The 18,038-nt window shown below is 44.5% G+C and overlaps 1 protein-coding gene across 5 annotated transcripts in view; it reads right to left on the bottom strand.

Annotated features, from left to right (window-relative positions):
• Positions 1-183: 183 nt before the first annotated feature.
• Positions 184-18,038, bottom strand: part of dnajc13 (DnaJ heat shock protein family (Hsp40) member C13) — a 26,998-nt gene continuing 9,143 nt past the window's right edge. For 2 of the 5 annotated variants that reach the window (XM_076080208.1, XM_076080207.1), the window contains 53 exons: positions 18,036-18,038; positions 17,733-17,933; positions 17,405-17,611; positions 17,147-17,242; positions 16,811-16,902; positions 16,472-16,638; positions 16,279-16,358; positions 16,026-16,195; positions 15,891-15,923; positions 15,036-15,135; positions 14,832-14,939; positions 14,540-14,695; positions 14,379-14,435; positions 14,150-14,271; positions 13,888-13,963; positions 13,615-13,710; positions 13,370-13,510; positions 12,397-12,414; positions 11,394-11,476; positions 11,007-11,160; positions 10,735-10,838; positions 10,467-10,626; positions 10,302-10,364; positions 10,107-10,208; positions 9,814-9,918; positions 9,453-9,655; positions 9,249-9,333; positions 8,967-9,121; positions 8,431-8,476; positions 8,171-8,325; positions 7,854-8,055; positions 7,631-7,746; positions 7,424-7,502; positions 7,193-7,328; positions 6,795-6,979; positions 6,598-6,672; positions 6,367-6,486; positions 5,502-5,897; positions 5,304-5,417; positions 5,085-5,201; positions 4,782-4,959; positions 4,593-4,684; positions 4,409-4,508; positions 4,251-4,325; positions 4,054-4,166; positions 3,799-3,968; positions 3,654-3,696; positions 3,291-3,464; positions 2,927-3,106; positions 2,502-2,642; positions 2,269-2,412; positions 2,051-2,150; positions 184-1,360 (listed from right to left, as the gene is read on the bottom strand). The exon at positions 18,036-18,038 is cut by the window's right edge and continues 39 nt beyond it. In XM_076080208.1, the coding sequence (XP_075936323.1) occupies positions 1,263-1,360; positions 2,051-2,150; positions 2,269-2,412; positions 2,502-2,642; positions 2,927-3,106; positions 3,291-3,464; positions 3,654-3,696; positions 3,799-3,968; positions 4,054-4,166; positions 4,251-4,325; positions 4,409-4,508; positions 4,593-4,684; positions 4,782-4,959; positions 5,085-5,201; positions 5,304-5,417; positions 5,502-5,897; positions 6,367-6,486; positions 6,598-6,672; positions 6,795-6,979; positions 7,193-7,328; positions 7,424-7,502; positions 7,631-7,746; positions 7,854-8,055; positions 8,171-8,325; positions 8,431-8,476; positions 8,967-9,121; positions 9,249-9,333; positions 9,453-9,655; positions 9,814-9,918; positions 10,107-10,208; positions 10,302-10,364; positions 10,467-10,626; positions 10,735-10,838; positions 11,007-11,160; positions 11,394-11,476; positions 12,397-12,414; positions 13,370-13,510; positions 13,615-13,710; positions 13,888-13,963; positions 14,150-14,271; positions 14,379-14,435; positions 14,540-14,695; positions 14,832-14,939; positions 15,036-15,135; positions 15,891-15,923; positions 16,026-16,195; positions 16,279-16,358; positions 16,472-16,638; positions 16,811-16,902; positions 17,147-17,242; positions 17,405-17,611; positions 17,733-17,933; positions 18,036-18,038 (6,486 nt within the window). In that variant the 3' untranslated portion in view covers positions 184-1,262. The remainder of the gene's footprint in view (positions 1,361-2,050; positions 2,151-2,268; positions 2,413-2,501; positions 2,643-2,926; positions 3,107-3,290; positions 3,465-3,653; positions 3,697-3,798; positions 3,969-4,053; positions 4,167-4,250; positions 4,326-4,408; positions 4,509-4,592; positions 4,685-4,781; positions 4,960-5,084; positions 5,202-5,303; positions 5,418-5,501; positions 5,898-6,366; positions 6,487-6,597; positions 6,673-6,794; positions 6,980-7,192; positions 7,329-7,423; positions 7,503-7,630; positions 7,747-7,853; positions 8,056-8,170; positions 8,326-8,430; positions 8,477-8,966; positions 9,122-9,248; positions 9,334-9,452; positions 9,656-9,813; positions 9,919-10,106; positions 10,209-10,301; positions 10,365-10,466; positions 10,627-10,734; positions 10,839-11,006; positions 11,161-11,393; positions 11,477-12,396; positions 12,415-13,369; positions 13,511-13,614; positions 13,711-13,887; positions 13,964-14,149; positions 14,272-14,378; positions 14,436-14,539; positions 14,696-14,831; positions 14,940-15,035; positions 15,136-15,890; positions 15,924-16,025; positions 16,196-16,278; positions 16,359-16,471; positions 16,639-16,810; positions 16,903-17,146; positions 17,243-17,404; positions 17,612-17,732; positions 17,934-18,035) is intronic. The other 3 variants (XM_076080209.1, XM_076080210.1, XM_076080212.1) reach the window with 3 other exon arrangements.

The following is an 18,038-nucleotide window of genomic DNA, read 5'->3' as shown; positions in this document are numbered from 1 at the left end:
ACCTATAATTTCTGTTCAAGATTATGAGCAAAGCTAAATATTTGATAGCATGCAGATTTAATAGCATGCAAATATGAAATGTTAAATCATCTTGTTAAATTCAGAGAACACTGCTCAAACAAACTGCTCATTCTGTTGAAATATCTGCGACTTCGACAAACACAAATGTAAATACAAAAGAACAACACTGTGGGTTCCCTTTTATTCTTAAAATTTTATGTACAAGTGCGACTGATTTTTTTTTTTTTTTAATGTACATTCATTTTAGAAAGTGTATATACGTAATATTACATTGAACATTTCACAAATTGCACTAGTCTTTCACATGATCAGTCAACATCATTCGTCATGTCTTAGCAGAAGCTCATTTCCATTGGTTATTATTCACTTATAAATATTCTAGTGCTTTTTGCATTCTTGGGGGGGGGGGAAGGAGAATCACTTAAAAAAAAAAAAAAAAGTGAGGCAGAAAGGGTAGCCTTCAAAGAGAGAGCAGAACGAACTATGAATTAAGATCAGAGGAATAACAGGCCGGACATTTGGAGAACAGATCTGTCAACTTTGAGAGGGTGACCAGACCAGACAAGAGGTCAGCATCACTCCGAGGGTTCAAAAGACTTTTTCTTGCGGCGGAACAAGGCAGCGAGATCTTCCACGTGTTTTCCGATTACCTACTTTAACATTTTTCTTCCTTTTCCATATGAGAATCCATTATGTAAACTAGTAAATGTTTATGTAAGAGGTGGATAGGTCCTGTGCACAAATGTGTCACAAACATGGCCAAAGCATATCCTCTGTTCAGGATTTGGATAAAATGTAGCCAAACAGGATATGACAGAGAGGAATAAGATGACAGAGAAGAGACAGTTGACTTACAAGACGCCTCAGTATTCCAATGTCTTTCTCATGAAAAAACAAAATCTAGAGTAAAAAATATATCCATACAAAAAGTAAACTCTTCTGTGTGTCATTGAAAGAAACAAGAAAAGTAGCACAGAAACAAAACAAACGTGGCCATCCGTTAAAACTATTTCAAAAGTGTTTGTGAAGACTTGAGTGCCATTTCTAAGTGGAGAGGAGAGTGATGCTGGAGGAGGTGTTGCAGAGATTTTGGTGACGGTCAATGACGGCCCGCTCTCCTCCGTCTTTCTCTCTCTCTCTCTCCATCCCCTCGTCTGGGAGCTGGACAGTCCCTCTCTGAGCTGCAGCCATTGAAGCAGCAGGGCAGTCTGGGTGCCTGAGCGTGACTGTGAGTGTGTCCATCAGCCTTGGTCTCCAATGTCATTGTCCACAGGGGGTGGGACGTTGGGCATTACCGGGGTGCCAGTTCCTGCTGTAAGGTAACCTGCTACTCCTGGACCTACAGGTGACAGGAACATAGATACAAGTCAGACCAGGTGCTACTAGGTGGGATAGCCGGGGTGCTAGTGGTGAGCTACAATGATGAGCTAAACTAAAAGACAACTACTTTACGTATGGAGGCGTGATCACTACACTGACTAAGCTTTTCATTTTCCAGGGTATTTGTGTTAGTGATTAGTAATAGTTGGATGAAGATGAAGTTAGCGATTTTGAAGATGGAGAGGTGGGAATGGAAAATGAAAGTGTGGGTCAAAGATGGCGGTAAAGGGGCAAGGAATGGTAGTAGGAGCGAGGTCAACGTCTACCTGCATCAGAGCAAGAGAGAGGAGGGCTGGGAGGGCCCAGCTTAGGAGTCTAGAGCCCACCTCGCAGTGGGCTACTGGCGGCCATGAGAGAAGGAGTGGATACCCCTGAGGAGGAAACGTGGAGGACAAAGAGGAAGGGAAGGGCAGAGCCAGGAAGTTATAGGACGTGGAGACAGAAAGGGTCTCTGGGTTCAAGCACAAGTGAGGAGTCAGCAATAAGGTGGTTTGAGGATAAAGCAAAGCATTAAGATTCAAGAACAGCTCAGAGAAAGGCACACAAGACTTACCTTTGAAACACCGACAGGAAAATCATTTCAACAGCGTTGCTTATTAGGAAAATGTCCCATTTTTAACAGCAGGTTAAGTTTATAGAAATACTTTACCTGTCAGGTAACCTGCAGTCTGAGACTCTGAGATGAAAAGATCATGTTTCTGGTCTTTGAAGGCACTCCACACTGAAGACTTGGCAAGAATCTCATTCACCTGCAAAGAGTTTCAAATACGACAAATAACCAGTGTGATGTAACTTTAACCAATTAACAGTTCTGATCATTTAGTGGTTTTAACTGATAATGCTGCTGGTCATGTATTCCTATCGTACCTGCTCTCCGTACTGCAGACTGCGAGTCATGGACTTGAGAGCCTTTACTATCTGGGCCTTAGTGGCTGAAGGGTTGTCTAATGTCTCCAGGCCGATTCCTTCCAGCAGCTTCAGGAGATAAGGGACCAGCTCCACTCTGAGAGCCTGTTCAGTTCATTGATAAAATATATTTTTTATTATTCAAACATGATGCACACAACCAAATCAAAATAATATTAATGGTGTTAGTTTACCTGGGCCACTAGTTCCGTCTGCTCTTTCTGGAACATGCGGTTGAGAGCTTCACAAGCTAACCCGGCCATGTCAGCCCGAGTTTTCATCCCAGTCATGAGGGGGCCGATAGTCTCCAGAGCAGACATGGAGCGCACACACAGCTAGACAAAACACAAAGAAGTGCGTCATAGTGCAGAAAGGAGACAGCTGCACTATACATCGTTTGTTGGCAAATCTTAAGAAAGCAAAGTGAGACTGAATGTTCGCAACACATCAACTCTGGTCTCTTCCGAGTGTGAATCCTTAAAGGGATTTAGTATTGTGCACACAAACTGAGACACAGTATTGCTGTTAAAAGTTTGCAGCAGTCTTTGTGTGAAACGAGGTTTAGAAAGTCGGGAAAGCTTAAAAAAAGACAGCTAAATATGCACGTTTGGCTCGTCACCTCATTGTCTGACAGCACGTGGATGAGACGGATGGAGCTCTTGGGCACGGCGTTGTTCTTGTGGTTGAGTGCTGCCAGGACACGAGGCAGGTGACCCAGAGGAGGAACCTGGTCGGCCAGCTGGCTCTGTGAGCTGAACAGACAGACTGCTGCCGTGGTCACGGTCTCCAGGGCCTCACCCTGCAGGAGGATCACAGGAAGACGTGAAGACGTCAGTGTAAGAACTAGAGCTGATCTCGACCAAAGAAGTTCTGAGTGAACTAACACGACTTTGTCGACTTAAAACGGAGTTTCTCCACAAAGAATCGCACAAAAGCGCCACTTTAAATCTCGTGTGTTTGTGTTTCTCAGCAAGGAAGCTCACATTGGGGTTGTTTTTCTCCAGCAGCTCAGTCAGGGTCTCCAGAAGAGACACCAGGAACTCTCGTGGCTTGCGAAGCACCCAGCCTGGCTGAGCAATAAAGATGCGCAAGAAGACACCACCAACTTCTAGCTCGCCCTGTCCGGCTCCATACGCCACGGTGAAGTCCTCTGGCAACTGAGCACACAAACAAAGAATCTATTGTCACATTAAATCATACACAACATATTTACTACTGTTTTTCTTGTGTTGAAAATTGGCTACAGCTGCATTGTGTTGTGCACCCCTGTGGTGCATAATTACAATAAATTATCCTTGAATCCTTTAATTACTGTTTTATTCTAAGTAATATACAATTATACTTACTTTCCAGTTCACATCAGGATTGTCCTTCTGCTGTTTAAAGTGCCTGGAAAAAACCCCAATATTAGACAGTTGGGATAATCCAATATTTTAAACTACTCAGCTAGGTGTTGGTTGAATAAGGTATTGAATTGGGCTCATGTCATACTCAAGCATCATCTCCCGGACAGTAGTGGACACTGTCTCCCTCGAGCTGTCATTCCAGATGAGCTCAGGGTTTTCGTGCGTTCCCTCGAATATGTGCACGGCTGCCTCGGCGTTGTCTCTCATGGCGTCCATGAACACGCCAGGAAGGAAGCGGATCAGCGTTAAACGCACCTGGCAGAGATGAGGATACATACGATGACGCAAGGAGGACATTTATCGTTTCAATTTTTCTATTCATATTCATATCAAGACGGACCTTTGGCCCGACCAGCTTGTCTGAGGTCATCTTGGAGAAGAGCTCTGCAGTCTGTGTGCGGACTTGGGGATGTGTGCAGTTACAGAAGAGGTCTAGCAAGTAGATCAGAGCACCTGGGGAACAAATGGATTAACATGAGCATCTGTGCGCTCAGAAATCCCACATATATGTAGAAGAAATGAACGAAATACACTGACCTTTAGCCATAGCCTCTTTGACTATCTTTGTGTTGGAAGTCAGTGCATACAAGGTTTCCAGCACCATTTGTCTGCCTGAATGATGCACAAAAAAATGTTAGTCCACAGAAAATGGAGAGCAAAGAGCAAAAATTGTCAGTCAATGATAGTATTTTTACTGGAGGGGAGCGAGTGCAGCAGCAACAGAAGGCTGGACAACACCAGCGACTCGGCAATGTTGCTAACGCATTCTTGGTTTGACGTCACTGTATTCACAACCTGCAGAGGAAACACACTATGGGTAAAATGCACAGACATTAGAGACCACAGTGATAATTAGATATCAGGACCAAAAACCTCTACCTCCAGAACCAGCTGCTGTACTCTGCCAGCTCCGTGAACCCGCAACAAAGAGAAGAGCAGTTTGAAATGGCCGATGCACTCCGACTCCGAACCTGAAATCATACAAAGATGACAGCTTAGAAAAGTTAAGACATCTAAATAAAATTATTCAGGTTCTTCAGACAAAGTAGAAGAAGTGTCACATCTTACCGGGGTTGTTCTTGATGACATTGCGGAGAGCCTCCAAAGCCATCTCAGCGAAGCGGAGCCTCTCAGCGTGCTGCTGGGACTCCACTTTGTTACTCTGACTCATGGCCAGCAGAGTGTGGAGGTACTGGGCCTGGGAGCCTACATAGTCCAGAAGACTTGCTGCAAAGGCTTTGGGGTACTAAAAACAGAGATGGAAACACATTACAGCATTACAAAAAGGTTTGAAGTTCATTTTATGTTGCAAATAAACCAAATAGACAATTAAATGTGACAAAAATGGCACTATGTTGTTCGTTTACTCGCCTCAAGAGGAAAAGTCGGTTGCTCATTGTAGACCCGCACAAAGATCTCTCCAACTATCAGCTCTTTGCTGTGATCACTGAACACAAACTCTGCACCAAAGCTTTTATCATTTTCTCCCTGTAAAGAGAGCATACAAAGGATGCTTGAATAACGTTTTTGTTCTTCCGAGATAGTTAATATCTACATACTAATCAATGATATTATACATGTTATTCATACCCTCTTGATGTTTCCCTCCTGTTGACCCTCCAGGAACTCCAGCAGCTCGGCCCTTGTTCCATTGTTCCAGATCAAGTACGGGTTCTCTGAGTTGCTATTCAGCAGCTTCAAGACCTAAATGCACAACAAAACACTCAGCTTGGTGTTTATGTATGTAAAAGCTCGACACAACCCTCCCCGTCCACCTGCACCACATACCACAGCAGGAGATCCCATTCCCAGCTTGCTTGAGATGTATGGCGTCAGCATGGCTGCTAAGCTCTTGCGGATGGTGGGGTTCTCCGGAGGCGTGCCCTCAATGCCGTTGGTCTCTGAAACAGGATTGTTCCCGTCGGGGGTGTTTGGTGTCTGGGCGTAGCCTCCCAGACGGCTGAGTGCTAGCAGGCTGAGCTTGGCCAGGCTGTTTGCAACCTGCTGTTGGTTTGTGTCCTGGCTAGCCTGCACGCCGCTCTCCTCCAGAGTGTAGTCGTAGTTGAAGAGGTGGACCAGCAGGTGCCAGAGCACACCGGCGTGGTACAGATGGGTCTGCAGGAAGAAATCCACGGCGAAGGAGCTCACGCACTGAACTGCCAGGTTGGCAGTTTTTGGGAGACCCTGAGAGGAGACGAGGGAGAGAACATCAGGAAGCTGTCTGGTTCCAGAAAAAGTATAAAGCGGACATCACTGGTGCTCCATGTCGCATTTAAATATATAAAAAAAAAAAAAAAAAAAAAAATTGCAGATAATGGGACCACAAACAAGCAAGATGACTGCCAAGAGTAAAGGTGATGGCCTCAATGGAGCTCAATCTGTAATATATTCATCATTACTTTCAAATGAAATATATAAATTAAAGGAAATATTTCAAATATTTTCAATGCAGTCTCTTCAAAATGGATGCATGAGCTGTGCTAAAGATGCACTTCCAGCCAGAATACCGGCATATTTTTTTACATGGTTTGAAATCTCACAAATAATCAAACAGTGACATATTGATGCTGAAGAATTGTGCACATGGAAGATTTTTCTTTGTAATTATAGACAGAAAACTCAGAAGATTAAAGCAAACATAGTGAGTTCTCACCTTTCCATAGAACAAGATGTGACAGAGGTCCCTGATGATGTTGGGCAGTTCGATTATCTTTTCCCTGCATTCCTCAAACTGGGCTGCTACACTGTAGCACCTACAGACGTGCCCGCACACCTGCAGCACATTCAAGTATCGAAGAAAAGTTGTTATTGAAATCCTTACAAGCAGTACTGCGTTCATCTCTCGAGAGAAAGGCGAGTACAGGTGAATAAAGACTCATTTTACCTGTACAGCCATGTCATCAGGCTTGCTGGATGCAGTTAGAACACCAACACACCGAGAGAGAGCCTCCAGCAGCACCTGATTAAATACAGGAAACCATCATGTATTCAGTCAAACCGCAGTGCACCAGTCCACATGTAGGTGGGCAGCTGTTTCATTTGGACTGCTTGACATTTGAGGATTTGTGACTGCGTGCATACCTCGATGCCGTTGTCGCGGCGCAGCTCCTCCGCATTGAGAGCCGAGCAGTTGACGGTGTGGAAGGCCAGTTCGGCAGCAGCAGGGAGGAGAGGGGAGGTTTTGGAGAAGAGCAGAGTATCCTCTGTTTCCATTGTGATTGTTTTGATGAGCATGGGGTACCCGGCGTATTTGTACGGTTCCAGTTCTGTTACAGACAAATAGGAGGAGGAGGAGCAGTATTAGTTACATGTTATTATGTCGTTAATTCTGCACACATCTATTGTACTACTGCCCAGAGGGATCGCTCCTCAGTTGCCTCTTTAAGATTTCTTCCCTTTTCCCCCCTTATTAAAAATATGTTTTTTTTCCGAGGTGGAAAGGCAGAGGCATATATATATATATAAGCCTGTCTGCATACCTTCTTTGTGGCGGTTGAACAGGATGCTCTGAGCTTTGAGGATGAGGATGATGTTCTCTGGGTCGGGGCCGTCCAGGATTCGGGCAGACTTTGTGCAAAGGAACTCGTAGGCTTTGTTTACTTTCTCAAACATGTCCTGAAAGACGCAAGTTGAAATTAAAATCGATGGATGAATATATGATATGTAAGCCCTTACATACATCATATGTCAGGGATGATTGTAACACATACCCTGCCCTCTGGGTTCTTGTCTGGATGGTACTTCTGCGCCAGTCTGAAGTAAGCTTTCCTGATTTTACTCTCCTCGTGCCTGAAGACATAAATGCCATCATTTCTTCAGTCCTGCTATCTAAATCCACATTATCCAAGTACAACATCCACATGAATTGCTTTAAAGGATATTCAGGATACAAAACGAGTAACAACAAGGCCACTCACTGCCCCTGTCCTTTGGGGAGGTTGAGGACTTCGTATGCATCATCTACAGACATAGAAGGAGGCTTTTTCTCCACCTCCCTCTTCCAGGCTTCAAGGGTGTCTTTTAGCAGCTTCACCTGCAGGAATAATTGAGGTGAATCACAAATTTAAAGACGCCACAAGCGGGAACGTTTTTAAGGAAGTACAAGCTTGAGTATATAAGGAAAAACAAAAAGAGACATACAGCATCTCGAATCGGCCAGTTGGGGAAGCGGATGGTGTCACAGAGATGTCTGAGGTAGTAGATGTTGCAGAAGAGCTCGTTGTCAAGCTGAGGGAAGCTGACCACGGGGATGGGGCAGTACTGGTAGAGGGCCCGCGTGTTGCTCTGCAGCCTGGGGCTGAAGTCAGCGATGTGGGCAGCGATCTTCTCGATCATCCTCCGCCTGAAACAGAGGGTTTAAACACAATTTGTTTACATTTCTATAAACCGCACTTCTAAATATCTCAACATTGCCTTTTAAAGCACACTAATTAGACATGACAGAGACTGATACCGACCTCATCTCGCTGCTCCAAATGGCTTCAGGTGTGTCAAATTCTCCAAGGAATATTTCTGAGAAGCGTTCAGCCTCGTAGTTCTCCAGATAACACACCATGGCCTCAGGCAGCACCGGGCCCAGAACACTACGCTGCACTATGTCCGGACCCTTAGACTGGAGAGGAGGCACAACCGACAAGTGTTTTCAAAAGGAGGCTGGATTCATAAGACACAATCTGTTGTAATATATAAAGTTAAAAATCCATATCAAAAACTTTACCTCCTCTGATTTGAAGGCTTGTTTCAGATGTGTGTACTTCAGGAACCTTAAGAAACCACAGGAATGTCTTTGAGGTCAACATCAATAATGCATGTCACTGGTACCAATGTGTAATGTTCTATTGTTGAAGAAGTCGGCACAATAATTGGCACGCAGGAGCTTTCTTTAGCAGATGACAGACAGTTTTGCATAAGGCACGGTGGATCTCAGGCAGCTCTCTTCTGTGTGGAGATACAGGTTCCCCAGGGTAAAAAGCAATGGGTTTAAATGTCTTTGTTCCAAGTACAATTCACTCTTGAACCTTGTGCTCTGTATCACGCTACACCCTAAGCCCAACCACTTTTTAGTGGTCCAATCAAATGTAACAGATTTGATTTGAATCCCTCTTGTAATTATACACTGCTTAAATATTCCGTTCCACTGGGGAATACTTGGCGCAGAAGCTAAAGACCCTCCATCTTCCGTTTCACTGAGACTTTAAAAACTTCTAGGGATAACTTTATCATGTTTGCATGCTTGTGTGTGTGTGTTTTCACCTTGCGACCGGAAGCACGTTGGAGCCCGTGTACATCATGATGAAGAAGAAGATGCCAGTTAAATAGAGGCGCTGCAGATTCGGGTTGTCCTGCATCACCAGGTACAGAACGTTGGCCACCTTTTCCACCAGGATGGGGTCAAATGTCAACAGCAGCTGGAGGAGGAAAAGAACGGGAGACGATCAACATGTCGTTTCATTTAATTCAGCAATTCACCAAAGTGGATATGATGCCATTGTATAACCAAAAACAAAAAAAATCTGATTCAGATCATGTAATTACCTGGACAATGTGAGGGAGGCAAGCGTTGTCACTGATCATCCTCTTGATTTTAGGTAAAGGACGGATAATGGCATTATCTGCGTCCCTGAGCAAAGTGTAGATAAACCAAAGATCATCACACACACTTCATTGCTTTATGGAATGATATCATGATACCATATGAAAGATATTTCCAAACAGAGAGGTATTTTCTGCTCTACATACCTGCTGGGGTAGTAGGAGCACATGGTGATGAGCATGTTAAGGATTAATGTAGCCAGGTCGGACTCGTTCATCACTGCCTGTCCAGTGGCCAGGAGGCACCATTTCAGCTGGGGGATGGCCTGCAGGGGGCGCCAGCCATCCATCCCCTGAGCCCAGCAGCGCGTCTTCGCCGTCAGGACACCTGTGCTCCAAAACTCCTGCATCTGGAGATGGAAAAGTAAAAAACGGAAAACAAATGATAAGCAGTGGTGGCTGCATAGAGAGTTCCCTCTATAGCTATTTCCACTCACACCGATCACGTAACCCGATGCCCTATTGTGCATTCTCAGCCAGTGCTTGACATTCTAAGAAGATCACAAACCTCCTCAAAACTGAAAGGTCCTCTTCTTTCCTTGTCTGCGTTACCAAAGTACCACTCTTTCTCGCTCTCCCTCTTCATGTCTGCGGATGCTTCCAGCACGTTGCTCTGTGGAAATAAAGAAGACCCTCTGTTTGACACGCCGGACAGATTATCTACATTTTCACACGAGCGTCAACATTGGATTGAATTTCATTTATGGCTCATAAAAGACGGCAACATCTAGTGTTACGTGTTATTAGATCAAATCAACAGAGACATTATTTTCACATAACATGAATGGCCATATTTTTTACCTGTAGGGGCACAGTAGCTCTGTTGGTATGCAGATGAGCCATGGTGAGCAGATCCACCAATATACGCACTCCATTCGAGTCCATCACCTCCTTCACATTTTTCTAAAGAACAGAAAATGAATCATCACTCGAGACAGAAACACGGGTTAAATGAACAGGCAACTCTAAGAGGCACTGCCGCTTTCAACAGCTTACCCTGTTGAGAATGAGTTTGTTGAGGAAGACGATGAGTCTGTCTCGTTCCAGTTTGTCTGTACACTGCAACATGAGTATTTTGGATTTTATGTTTAATTAAAAGACATAAAACACTTCCAGTGCATTAAATATACATGATATCTTGCAGTAACGGTTTGTACTCACTCGGTCCAGCATGCCCACAATGTATTTTGTGTCTGTGAAGGGGCCAATCTCATCGTAGCACTTCCCGTAGACTATAGCGAGCGCCTGCAGGCACAGGCACTTCATCGAGACTTTGGGTGTAAGCAGAAAGCGATGGTAGAGTTCATTGAAGAACTCGTATCTAAGAGCAGAGAGAGAGAGCGAGAGAAGCATGAATCATCTTTTTGGATTCAGTACAGATTGATGATATTAGTGCAGCTGGTTGGGTTGTTGTGTATCGTAGTCTTACGATCTCTTGATGGCATTCGATTCGTCATTTTCATCCTCCTCAAGCAGCAAACGCAGGTAATAATCCCCGATCTTTATCTCATCTGAAAGGCAGTCATATTTCACCTGCGAATAAGAACATAAACGTTGCTCGCTTTAGAAATAACTGAACTATCACGATATACTAGAGTGGGGTAAATCTCCAGTGTATCACAGATATTGATGGTTATAATCAAATGAGAACCATGAGATCCAGACAGCAGTGAGCGTTAAACAGTCTAGCTGAGCACAAACCTCAAACTCCTGGTGGTTCCAGGAGATGACGGTGGCACTGCCGAGCTCGCGGTCCACGCTGAAGGCGCGCATCTCCCCCTCCAGAGCGTCTCGCAGCTCCTCCCTCGTCCTCAGGTTCCAGATGAGGTTGGACCGTGCATGGTCGTGCTGGAATCTTGAGAAAAACAAAAGCAGGTTAGGATTGTTAAAAAAAGTGTTGGTTTAGCAGCTTGTTTTAACGTAAAAATATAGAAAATGGAGCAGCTCATGGAAGTCCTGAATTAAAGGTTCTTAAGCAAGACACAGAGGCATAAAAACCTGGACTCTGCACTCACTCCCAAAATAATTGAAATCAGGATGATGTGCAATACAATAGAGTCAACAAAGCTAGAATATGGCTTGTTGTACCTGTAGTAGAAAAGCTCCCAGTTGACTTCAATCTTTATTCTCTGGCGTCTCTTCCTCAGGATGACCGGCTTTTGGTTTGGATTCTGAAATCAAAAGGAAAGATTTAAAACTTTGAGGAGTCGCTTCCAGTCAGTCATTATTATTATTACCAGCATTACATTTTGGTTCTTTTACAGCTTATGGCATCAAAAGAGTTGTGAAGTTGAAATGGAAACAACATGAGTATTACTTTAAGGACAAAGACACCAGAAATGAAATAAATGGCACCAGTATGGAGGAAAAGGTAACACAAATGTTTTTGAGGATGGAGAAAGGCAGATATTAGGGACAAAAAACATGACAAAAAACAATGTCGTCATTATCATCATTATAGAAAACAAGGTTATGAAACACAAAAACCAAAGTGGGATCCCAAAATTGGATGCGTTCTCCAATTCTTGCTGGGCGAGACAGAGATGATCATGGTTCTCATTAATCTGTGGATGTTGCTACTGGAGCCGTACAACCTTAATCAGCACAGCACTTATGATTTGCAAGGTAAACAAATTCTCTTTTTTGGTGCCGTAAAGCAATGAGGTAAATTTCCTGCATAAAGGAAAAATGGTGTGAGCGATGTAAAATGATAGAAAACTGTTCCAGAGGCTAAACAGGAAGCTTGGAAAAGATCCTTCCCTTTATGTTAATTACACTCACCTCTCAAACTACAAGTGGTTATTATTTACTGATTACAAAACACTGCAGGTACTCTAAACGTCTTCTATTGACAGCAGGACAAGAAGAGACATGTTCAAATCCTGACTTCTTCTTTTCCTGCATCTATTTGAAGACACCTGTGTCAATCCCTCGTAGACGACAATAGTTCATCGCCTGGCTGAATTAAAAAAAAAAACACACCCAATGTGTCACATGAAGATTGAAAAATGGTTTCGTCGAGAGAGAGAGAGAGAGAGAGAAAGAAGATGGAAAGTGAAGAGCATGGATCCCATTGGTCAGTCCTACTTACCAGGTTATTTCTGTCCTGCTGCATTGTTTGACAGCAGAGAAACCACACAAGACAAAGGGGAGGGGGGGGGGGGGGGGGCAGATACAACACAGAGAGATTATTGTTCCTCGGATCAAACAGATGATTTGAAACAAAAAGAGTTACTAAGAGATTCATGCTGAAAAAAAATAAATAAAAAAATCACTGAATCCTTCATAATTTATTCGCTGACTATCCACTAGATTCATATGTTTTCCACGGTTACATGCTGCTAACAACAAATATACACGGAGCATGTGTTGATTCGGGAATATTCAGTCAAAGCAAGCCAATCAAAATATGTCGTTGGTCAGCCATTTTGAGACGTTCAAAACAAAAGTGTAGAAAAGGAAGCCGGGTGATTTTCAGGTGAAGTAAGTGAAGAGGCTTTAGCTTGATTTTAAAGTGCATTTGATTTCAGTTTTGTAGAAACATCAGAGAGCAGGCAGCAAGGTTTTATTAATCAGTTCAGATGACGCCACCAACCTCAGCCCACCCACACACATTCTGTAAGACTGACTCACACAGGCTCAGTCTGAAGCACCTCACGTCGACTATGTGCACATATCCTAACAAAGGTATTCTATAATAGAAAGTGACCTTTGAATTAAAATAACACGGTCACATTTAGACCTGCCTGTAATGGAAAACATGAAAACTGCACAAGCAGTTTCAACAGCAGATATACAAGGAACAGAAAAAGCATCCAATTGTATCTCGACATGTACCGTTTCCCCAAATTCAGGCAGCGTCAGAGCAGACACCGCTCTGCATGCAGAAATAAACAGCAGCAGCTGAAAAGAGTGTTATTGAGTCTGCCTCTGCAGCCTGCAGTAGCGTTCAGCGTCAGCAGGAGGATGCAACAGTTAGAGACACCTGAGCAGACAGCAGCAGTCTGATTGATAACAGGGAAATCAGCCCCCCAGCCTCTTTACAAAGATAAATATATCCTCACCTCCTTCTGGGCTATGCCCATTTTATCCCTCCAGTGCATCAACACTAGATCAGTCTTCTCCTTGGCGAACTTCTCCACCTCTTTGGCTGCTTTGCCGGCTATCCGCTGCCATTCGGGCACCTTGTTTCGATTTAGCTGGTCCTGTGGGAAACGAATATAAAATTAGAGACGGCTTTACTTTCTCATCGAGCTGTTTGTTCACTCTGCAGAAATGTACAGCTGTGATGCGATGTTTCTGCAGATACCTGGGCAAGTTTCAAGTTGTCGCGGATGTGCATTCGATCCATATCTTTCTCCGGGACTGGATCGGGACTGTCCAGGTAAGCCAGCAGGCCTGTTGGCTGACAGCGGACAAGACGAAGGGAAATGGGTTCAGACTTAAACAGGGGGCCTCCGCTGCCAGAGAAAAGCATTGGCCTCCATCCTGGAGTACTTTGCCTGCATCATATTACACTGATGGCTCCCGTCACGAGCATCGAACCTTTTAATGTCTGGAATGGGCTGATCTGTAGACTTACCAGTATCCTTTTCAGGAGGTTCATGGCAACAGTGTTTTCTGCCGTCCAGAGTCCCACCAGGTGACGACTCAGCTGCCTGAGAATGTTTACAAGTCGTTGGTTTGAGAACACATCTTCTTGTTTATCCACTGTACAACCTTAAGCCGTCTACCATGACATACAATGAGTGTTCTTCTTACTTAAATAGAGAGAATTAACTAGCTGCTGGTACCAACAAATCCAAATCATTGTGTGTGAGTGTGTGGATTTATTGAGGTTGGACCTGTTGGTAAGCATCCGCTGGTCAGCGCTGATGGTGAACAAAGAGGTGTGCAGATGCCGGGGAAGAGCCCCTTCACTCAAGGCCAGGTCCTGCATCTTGGTGGCTATTTCCTTGTCTCCCTCCTACATTTGAACAAACACAGGTTATTCATTTTATTAAAGCATAAAGACTTTCTAATCATCATGAAATTATCGACACCGTAAACCACCGAACCCACAGAAAGGCTTACCTCAATAATGGCCTTCATCACCAAGCCGGCCCCCTTCACTATTGCCATTGAGGGATGCTAAAGATAAAGACAATGTAATTCAACACACAAGCATCTACTGAATATATATCATATTACCATCATAATTAGGGTGGAAAGGTTGAGTCACATGACTCAACTACCTGGAAGAGTTTGAACAAGGTGCGTCCATCAGCGGCAACCATCTCCAGCAGCATGTCAAACTGCTGCCCCTCTGTGGTCTCACTGTAGGGGGCGCAGAGGGCAAACGTTAAGAAGTCCAGTAAGGAGCTGATGACCAGAGCTCCCGTTCCATGGTCCTGAAAACAAAGAGGAAAAAAAGGGAATGAGAGATTTAAGATACAAACAAAAAAAAAAAGGAGGTTTAAACTACTTTTGTACTTGAGGAACTTCTAAATTCTGCAGCCAGCTTGCTGACAATAACATGAAATGTACCACATTAGTGATGAATTTTTCAAGGAGGTTTTCCAGGAACTTCTTGGAGGACAGCAGAGAGGCCTTGTTCAGCTGCTCCTGCCTCAGGTCATAGTCATCGTGCATCGGCTGCAAAGAAACACACAAAGAAAAAATGTCTGAAACTGTCAGATGAAAGACAAACCCGATAAATGACTGATGTGCAGATATTTAGGGGATACTTACACACATGAGAGCACAGAGCATGTCGACAGCAGCATGCGTCACACTGTTGTTGTTCCTTTTTAAAGCTTTCACCGTCTTTACTCCCAACTTTTCCCTGAACCTAGAACACACAAACACACATTCACAGATTTACCAATGCCACTAAGACGACCGTGCCTCGAAAACGTTAATCACAAACAGAAACGCAACACAATACAAATAATGTGTTATTGAAAAAGAGGTCTGGGGTTGGATACACAAAGAATTCATTGCTTCAGAAGTGGCTTGTTGTTTCTTTGGCTCATAAGGTGTCACATTTTCTACTGAACCGAACTACTAAGTGTAACAATATGAAAGAGGTTTCCCTTCGAGCAGAAATAAACCATTTATTTCTTTGTAGTGATCCGTGTCTTGTTGGTTGTTTGAGGGAAACGCCAAGCTACTCCGGCAATGAATCTTACAGGAAAACCAATTCTTGTTTGCTTCGCAGGAACAAATAATAAAAAGTAAATACAGTTCCTCTCATACATCTCAGTGACCCGAAAAGACTATGGGCTTCTTAAATATTGTGATGTGCAGAAATATAAAAGGATAGAATGGGCAAAGCAGATAGCGGGAGAGACAAAAAATAAAGAGTGTGAGATGTCGAGAGAGGAAGGTCAAGACAAATCGAGGCAGACAGCTCTAGTGAACACAGTGAAGGGACATAACCTCCCTTCTGAAGTGCCTGTCTAAAAGCCTGAGATGAAAGCAGAACAAAGATAAAAGAGGAGAAGGCTGATCGAGACGGCAAAGAGAGACTTTGGAAAAGAGCAAGGAGGATAAGAAACAGAGACAGGCAAAAGGGCAGACTGAGATGTATGGATTCATATTTACGTTGCATCTGTGACTCCAGACCCTTGACCAGACCTTGGAATGACAGAGCATGCCTGTTACCAGCAGCTCAACACAAAGTACACTTCAAAGAAATAAAAGCAGGAGGATACAATGGGACTACTGCTGAATTCTTACCTGGGCAGCTGGGTAAAAGCCTGGAAGCCCGCCTTGGAGGCCACCAAGCGTCGGATGGCCTGGAAATGGCTCTCCAGCTCAGTGTTGAGCACCGGCAGCTCGGCCTCCTGGGACAAAAGAGCCAGGATGGCGTTGTTGATGAGCTTCTCTTTGTTCTCAGAGAAAAGACCCTGATGAGAGATAACGACGGGGAAATTAGTGTGAATTGTGCTCTGGTCGATAGACACAAATCACGTGGATTGAACACACTCACATCTTGAGTTACTGCGTGCAGCACTCCACTGTAGGAGATGTTGGCGTTGAATCTGAACACTGCATCTGCAAAGTTTCCATCTGAGCAAAGGAACGAGGGATGGAACCATTAAACAAGAGAACATACAGGCATCAAGAACAATAACAAAGACATTTTTCTTCTGAATCTCATGAGATGAAGTGCTTGAACTCACTAGGAGGTGCAGCCAGGAATTTGAGATGCAAACTCTCCACCTCCTCGTCCACGGGCATGCTCAGTAGGCCCCACCTTTGCCCTCGCTGCGTGGGGGCCATTTTGACGCACACGTCCCTGTTGCCTGATGCGCGGACTCCATCGAGCAGGCTGGCTAACAAGGAGTCCCTACAGACGCACAGACTCAGCTTGAATGCATTACAGACGACCAGTGAGCACACAATAACAGGAGAGTGTAAAGGCTGTGCATGCACACGAGCAAAAAAGGCTCATGAGAACATTTAATGAACCCACAGGGTCTGTAGTGTCATTAAACACATGAAGACAGGTGTATGTGTACCTTTCTGTGGAGGAATACTTTCTGATCTGACCTCGGATGAATTCAACTGTAAACACCTGAGGGTTGTCTACGTCACAGATGAGAGCAAATACCTGAAGGGAGATGATACAAGAGGGTAATAAAAAATTTAAAAAAAAGAGGGAAAGGTTTACTCAAAACACACAGACTCAAGTGCTTTCATCCAAGCTGCTAACTTGCAGTGAGGCAGTTCATACATAATGAAACAAAGACAGACGCTTCTATTAAGATCCATCTTCAGAGGAGTACAAGTAGTGCCCGTACTAGTACTTGGAATTTGTGATGCCTCGGGTGTGGCTTTAGTGTCTGAGTGCTCACCTCTCCGAAGGGTTTGATGGTGACTATGTTGTATGAAGCCGGGTCTCTCTCCACCAGACAAGTCTCCGTCAGGGCCAGAATACGCTTAACGGGCTCCTAAGGACAGAGACAGGCAATTCATAACACTAACAAAACTGACTATTGTATTTGCATAGTAGACCCAAGAATCAGTTAAGGGAGTCCTGGTGGGTCCCCAGGCCTCATGTTGAGAACCTCTACCATACAGCACTGCGAGGAACAAGGAGAGGTGGTGCTAACCGGGTGTCGACGGGTGATCTTCTGCACCACGAACTCGGCCAGCGAAGTGATGCTCTCGTCCGAGCTGTACTTCCCCAACCTGTCCGTCACGAAATCCTCAAAGGTCAGCGCCTCCTTCCTCAGTCGTAGCGTGATACCGATAAAGTTCCCAGCATGCTCTACGGCGCTGCGGATGATGTCATCCCGGTTCTCCGAGGCAAACAGATGCTGAGAGTAAAAAAGGCGACGGGGGAGAGGGAGGGAAAGGAAATGTTAGGATCACACATCCAGGGTTCATACACGTAGTTTGAGGACAATTCGCATGCACAATAACTCCATGAATGCATACCAGCCTGCTGAAGCCCCCATAAAGGATGCAGAATCCTCCCTGGTAATCAGAGACCTCGACGAATCCCTCTACGTTTCGGTAGTCGTAGGAACACACCACCCGATTGGTGTGCGGGTCGATCTGGTCGATGCCGCCCGGTGTCACCTCTAAACTCACGGGCTTCCGCGCATCACTCCAGTGGTGCTTGTAGCAGTTGTAACGCTGTGAGCACACGTGTTGAAAAGACGTTCATTTTTGGTGTCACCGCAGTGGCAAAACATATAGTTTAATGAATCGTGTTTCTTTATAGAGCTCAGTACTTACCCT

This window comes from Anarhichas minor, unplaced genomic scaffold, assembly GCF_050575085.1.
Source record: "Anarhichas minor isolate MPS153535 unplaced genomic scaffold, ASM5057508v1 ptg000074l, whole genome shotgun sequence".
Lineage (NCBI taxonomy): Eukaryota > Metazoa > Chordata > Actinopteri > Perciformes > Anarhichadidae > Anarhichas > Anarhichas minor.
Note: the sequence above shows the minus strand (reverse complement) of the source record. Positions and strands in the feature narration are given on the sequence as shown.